The following is a 7,041-nucleotide window of genomic DNA, read 5'->3' as shown; positions in this document are numbered from 1 at the left end:
CACAAATTAAATATGCACAAACTCACCACACGCATGCATCTAGCAAATGGGGGAGGCCATCCTTAAATGACCATGTATAGCTGTTGATAGGACGTACATTAAACAATACTAAATCAAACCTGAACATTATTTTGACATAAAGATCTTATTTATTTGGATAATTTCATGGAAATGATGACTTATTATTTTAAACAAATGATTTGTTAATTTCAGCTTGCATGCACTGTATGAATGTTATTTTAATAACATTGTACCCATATGAATCCATGATTGTCGTGAAGTGGTGCTTTATTTGAATTTAATACATTTGATGCTCTATTACCTGACCTGGAACGCATACCGAGACAATTACAATACTATGGTATAACTGTACATATATTGTGTACATAGTTTAAGGTAATTGGATTGTGTCGCCATTTCTCAGTAGAATTTATTCAAATTTTGTAGTTATATTGCTTTGAAGTAAAAAACATTTTCTGCCACAAAAAAAAAATAGGTTGTCAGAATTTTAAGGATTTTAAACGGAAATTTATGTAAAAAGGAGTGAATGTTGGAAAAAAAATGAAACACACAATTTTTTGCAAAATAATGTCAATAAAAATGATACTAATATAGATTAGTATTGCATTAATGTGTATCAATTTCATAAATGCTGAACTTGTGTAAAATTCATTATCTATAAACGATTAAAAATTGACATTTTATAATAAAACCATATACACATAGTAATTGCATGCAAGAGTTATCGTTCTTGAAAAACGTCACAGTACTGAAATAGGTAGCCGGTTTCCTGAAGTACAGAAAATGGACACATGTGACTCATTGATTAAAAACCTGAATTAATGCCTGGATTGCTTTGCAATACTTTAATATTGAAAGAACCCACTGTTCTGTCAATAATAAGGATACAATATTCATCAGTTTAATATTAAACATTAGAATATGCGGAAATTGAGATACTGTCTCCCTATATTGGATTTTCAACTAGGAATGTACTTCCTATTTCCGTTTAGCAATACACGCCTATGACCTTAAGCGTCTGCGAGACCAGCTGTTTTAACTTACAAACGTCCAGGTGACGAGAAAGAACATGAGAGGAATGTTTTTTACTTTTGACAGGAGCTGTAGGCAATTCACACTTTTCATTTTGTACTATTCTTCTTCTTGGATAACGACGCTTTAACTTGTAAGCGAAAAATACATCACTGGCGTCACAAGCAGCATCAATACTAAAAACGTCTTTTAATATTAACGGCTACCAAACCTGTGCACCTGGTTACAAATAAATGCTATGTCCCAATCACCTGCCCTCTGGACTGGTTTTTAAGTAAGTTTTAGTGCCAAATTTTGTACAGTATGATTATTTAGCCTCTTTATCTTAATCCGTCCAACATAGGTATTTTGTGATAAAAAAAATGTTGTTTGCCTTACACTGTTACAATGTTTTACCATTTATATATATATATATATGTTTGTCGAAATACAAGCTCCTGAGAGCTTATGTTAACTATGACATATATTCAACGTAAAATATTAATTCTTGTATCTTGAAGTAACATACCACTATGCTTTTATCCGATAACTTTAAGATAAAAAAAAACCACACACAGGCTTTTAATCACGAACTTTTCCTCGAATGCGCCTATGCATAATCTTCGGCACGATGTTAACACAAGTTAAGGTATACTGTTGATGCCGACATGTACAAATGTATGTAAACTGTAAAACGAAAGTAGGTCTGCGCGATCGCAAACATTTAATGCTGATATTTTCGCATAAATGTCAGTTTGTACTTGATATGATAGCAATGGATTAAACGAGTGTTACCTTGTGTTGTATTCTAGCACATCAGTGTCTCAATACATACGGTATTAATCTGTTAATGTTCGATAAACCAGAGACGTATAAAGTGTTATATACGTCTCTGGATAAACGTCTGTTTATTATTACTGTCCTGATTATGTTGTGAGGTATTTCCGGGTCACGTTCTCGTATCAAGTGCGCTTCCGGTTACGTCATAAAATGCAAAATCTTGTATATTTATCAATTAAAGATAGTTTAAAGAATAAACGAGTTAATAAAAACAATATCAATACATTGTAAATATTATGTTCTTGAATGTTTGCGAAGCAGACGACGTTTGATCATAATCTCGAAACTAGAACATTTTTTCAAAACAAATGTGTTTTAACATTTGAAAGAAAAAAGTTTGAAGGGGAAAAAATCAATTTGTTCTTTTATGAATTAATGAAAGTGATACAAAAAAGAAATATAGTTAATAATTGATAGTAAATTTATCAAAAACATCATCCTTAGGGAGTATGTTCTGGGCATGATCGTTTAGAAGCTTTGCAATACGTCAAACTTTTTCAAACGCGCATCACCTCGAGATTAGGCCCCTGTTTACAAAATGGCGACTGGAAGTAGCAAGGCGGATTAAATTGGAACTTCAATTGTGAATATTTCGGCAAGTAGTCATTGTTCACAAAGCCCATGTGGTCTGTTCAGCTAATTTAGTCAATATGTACTCAGACCAGTCGTTATTTAGTCGCTAGAAAAAAATAGTATTATTATATAAACTTATTGTAATTATTATCTTAAACACGACAAAATGATATAAAATGATAAAACTTATCTGATTATGTATACAAACCCTTTGTGGCCCTCCTGCTGTCTCGACAACTTGAGCAATGACATCACTGTATTCACTGCTTCCCATATTCTATGAAAACACAAATTTAAAAAGTAAACAAATAAATCAACAGCCGAAAGGTTTAGAAACAAATCATGTCGGTAACATAAACATTAATACATTTAAACAATACATGAATAACCATTTAATAATGATATGACGAAAGCCGTGATAATATAGTTATGATAGTATCTATTTACATGTATATATTGTCATATGATCAATTTTACCTGAACTCGTCTGTCTTTAGCTTCAATCCAGATTCGTTTACCGTGAAATAATTTATTTTCGTTTTTTTTGTTTTCAATTTCGTTGATTTCGTTTGTTACCTGTATCCATGACTTCATATATCCACGAAGTAATTACATGTTTGATATAAAGCAATTCTCCGTTTGAGCGGGTACTCATAATCCATGAATTCATGTACCCATGGAATTGTGTTTTGCCTGGAAACCACGGAATTTGGGCCGGACGAAAATATCTGATATCACAGTATTTGCTTTGTGCGTGATTTTTGTTTACAAATCTCATATTGTCTCATATTCCATTATTTACAGGAAAGATGAATAAAACTCACTTTAAGCGCCTCCGCACTTATGACGCGGTTTTTTGGATCACCAACAAGGTCCTGCTTCTTTATTTCTTCTTCCGGTTGAGGCGTCGGTTCAACAGGAATTCCACCTAATCAATAAACATATATAGGTTCTATGCGTGGATAAATAAAATGCGTAAACTACAGTTTTAAACATTGTCGCACCAAACCAGTCATCGACCGCTGAAATATTCAATGAAAATGTAAAGATAATTAGTTTAGCCATTATACTGGCAATAAATTTTTGATAAAAAAAATGAAAATAAATACATTAATTAAAAGAAAAAATAATAAATGTGGATTTTTTTTTTATCAAACGCAACATGTACTTATTTTTTAAAATTTCATAACTGAATACACTCGATTTCAGATAATCCATTTCCAATAAACAAATGCAACTATTTTCGGTATCACATATCTTACACAGTTTAGAGAAATGATGCCTGTACTGAATACTAATAGTAATTGATGTCATTTAAAATGCCGTTTTAATCGTAATGTAACAATACATATCTTTAATTCAAAACTATTTTTACAGTATTGTGAAATACCTTTTGCATGTGAATGTACTGTGTTATCATGTCATACTATTTTGCGTATTAACCCATGTAATATGACCTATCAGCCCTCTGATTGGTTGTAAGTTTCAATCATTTCAATTGTGACGTCACGCCTAAGACAAGTGCATGACGTCACAGACTTACGCACTGGAGTCAAAATGGCGTCTTTTTACATTTCATGAAAAATGTCGTTTTACACGAATGAATGCAACAAATCTTGATTATGTGATAAAAAGGATCTTACACTCGTATTCATTTCATATGAAATTTATGTAGCTCGCCAGAAGTTCGCTAAATTAAAAAAATTCTTCAACTCGCTTCATCAATCTCATATGATATGGAAACTCAATTAAGATCCTTTAAATATATTTTATTTTGGGTGTTAAAGCTGTATAAGGGTTCTAATTATGTTGGGAGAATTTGAATATCAAACACGCCTAATATTGAGCCGGCCCACCATTTGGTAGCCCCATACTGAATTAAGTAACCCGCTTCGCGTTGTTGGTAAACACTAAACTCTGATCGATTTAAAACAAAACAAAGCAAATCAAATGTCAACAATATTCATTCCAAAAGACTGTGTATGACTTATGAAGATGGCAATATTAATAGATATTATGTATTGTTATGTTATCAACAACTCCTCAGAATCATAAACTATCTTTTAGTATTGGAATTGTTGAGTTAACTCCCTTAATATTAATTACTTTTTTTCTCTAAAACGGTGATTTGTATTTGTATAAGATTTGCCCATATTCTATGATTATTTATCTTAATGAACTACTTACATACGCAGTAAAACATACAACATTTTGTTTCAAATCGTAGGGCACTTGTATTACTTGTAACACGGAACTATCTTTGGCTGCACATTTACAGAATTACAATAGCTGCGAGGTAAACAGACGTGTAGAAATTGCTCCATGAAATACAGGAAGGTGCACTACCAGTTAACATCGGTATTCGCGAGTGGTCTGTCCCTGCAGGGAACGACGTTGCAGTATTATAGTATATAGAAGTGATTTTGTTGAATATATTAAACTTGTTTGAAACTAAAACACAGAGAAAATGCTTGAAAAAGGAGACTACGACAGTCAGTGGGCGTTAAGGAGTGAACTATGTGGTTTGGAAGTGAATATGAAATCAAAAATGTGCAGCGAGAACTGCATAGAGAGCCTCGGGTGCTTTCCAAAATAATCCCCAATACCCCCGAAAACAATTCCGTAATCAAACCCATTTCATATCAGAGAGTCTTATATAATTGTTTTATGATGTCGTTTTTTTTAGAGTATCTATCTATGTGTATAAAAATATCCCAAGGCAAATCTGTGTTTATCCTGTCATTGTGTGTTCAAATAAACAATGATTTGAATTGCTTACCGAAGTTATCGTCGAAACCCTCCAAGACACCCCCGTCGAACGTTCCTACAGTACAGATGTACTGCATCCACAGGAACAACACCACAAACAGTGTATGACTCGTCATCGCGGTGTTTCACCTACCCAGAAAACATGAGAAAAATGCTTCAGTAAGGCAGTTATTATGATTTTATTTTCCATATATTCTTTGAGGTGAAACCGCGGTGGCAAAGTGGTAAAGGTTTGTGACCGTCCAGGCTTCATTCTTGAGGTTTTAGTAAAAGAAAATTGTTTGAACAACCTTCTATAAAGGTTTATAAAAGTCTTGCATAATATATGTGTAACGATGGATCACTGTAAAGACCAAAGTCAGACCAGAACACTATTTTACATATATCAATGGCGATTTCGGTTTATTTCTGTTAAATATGTAAAGCAAATCTAAATAATTCTTTGACAATAATTGTAATGAGCAAAAGTTGCATTATTGCATCCAGACTGTTCATAAAAAAATCATTACAGAAGTTTCAAAGTTATTAAGAATAAATCCCACTTACCAGATAACTGTACATGTAGTTTTCGGTTTACAGATTGTCGCCAGCTTGTGAAAAGTGTGTGGCGCTGTCACTTGGAAGGTATATATATACACGTACACAAACACACAAACACACATTGTAACAATTATATTGTTGCATCTCTGCTATTGGTGCATATCGTTAGGTTTAAAGAAACATTATCACAGTATTTCATACTGAGGTATCATGCTTCTTTAAAGCTCATACCGACGTAACCAGATGATTTTAATTTGTTTCTTTAATTTAGTTCAGAACATAATAGAATTGTTAACTCACCTGGTCCGAAGGACCAAGGTGAGCTTATGCCATACTGTGGCGTCCGCGTCCGTCCGTCGTCCGTCCGTCGTCTGTACGTCATCAGTTGCTTTAAACGACTTCTTCTTCTTAACCACTGATCGGAATTTAACTAAATTTGACTGGAAGCATTCCTAGGTGGTGGGGATTCAAAATTGTACAAATAGTTGGGCTAGCCCCCAGGGGGCTGAGGGGCGGGGCCAAACGGGGTCAATTTGGCTATATTGCTTTAAGCGACTTCTTCTCTGAAACTAAGTGATGGATATCAACCATATTGGACTGGCAGCATTTCTAGGTGGTTGAGATTCAAAATTGTACAAATGGTGGTGCTGACACCCCAGGGTGCTGAGGGGCGGGGCCAAAAGAGATCAATTTGACTATATTGCTTTTAGCGACTTCTTCTCTGGAACTATGAGATGGATATCAACCATATTGGACTGGAAGCATCCCTATGTGGTGGGGATTCAAAATTATGCGAATGCTGGGGCTGACCCCCCAGGGGGCTGAGAAGCGGGACCAAAAGGGGGCAATTTAGCTATATTGCTACAGATGACTTCTTCTGTATAACTATGCACTGGATATCAATTATAATTGATCGAAATCATTCATGGGAGGCAGGGATTCAAAACTGTACAACTGGGTGGGCTGGCCCTTCAGGGGGCTGAGGGGTGGGGCCAAAAAGGGGCAATTAGGCTATATCGCTATAAGCGACTTCTTCTCTGGAACTAAGTGATGGATATCAACCATATTGGACTGGCAGTATACCTAGGTGTTGGGGATGCAAAATTGTACAAATGGTGGGGCTGACTCCCCAGGGTGCTGTGGGGCGGGGCCAAAAGGGGGCAATTTGACTATATTGCTTTAAGCGACCTCTTCTCTGGAACTATGAGATGGATATCAATCATTTTGGACTGGAAGGATCCCTATGTGGTGCGAATTCAAAATTGTGCGAATGGTGGGGCTGACCCC

The 7,041-nt window shown here is 34.9% G+C and overlaps 1 protein-coding gene across 1 annotated transcript in view; it reads right to left on the bottom strand.

Annotated features, from left to right (window-relative positions):
• LOC110450885 overlaps positions 1-5,836 on the bottom strand; it is a gene marked incomplete at its 3' end in the record, with an annotated part of 64,404 nt that extends 58,568 nt beyond the window's left edge. The window contains exons 1-4 of the mRNA XM_021498658.1: positions 5,761-5,836; positions 5,225-5,343; positions 3,270-3,373; positions 2,654-2,722 (exon numbers count right to left, since the gene is read on the bottom strand). Of these exons, the coding sequence (XP_021354333.1) occupies positions 2,654-2,722; positions 3,270-3,373; positions 5,225-5,330 (279 nt within the window). The remainder of the gene's footprint in view (positions 1-2,653; positions 2,723-3,269; positions 3,374-5,224; positions 5,344-5,760) is intronic.
• Between the last annotated feature and the right edge of the window lie 1,205 nt (positions 5,837-7,041).

The sequence above is a fragment of the Mizuhopecten yessoensis genome, unplaced genomic scaffold (genome assembly GCF_002113885.1).
Source record: "Mizuhopecten yessoensis strain PY_sf001 unplaced genomic scaffold, ASM211388v2 scaffold5529, whole genome shotgun sequence".
Classification (NCBI taxonomy): domain Eukaryota; kingdom Metazoa; phylum Mollusca; class Bivalvia; order Pectinida; family Pectinidae; genus Mizuhopecten; species Mizuhopecten yessoensis.
Note: the sequence above shows the minus strand (reverse complement) of the source record. Positions and strands in the feature narration are given on the sequence as shown.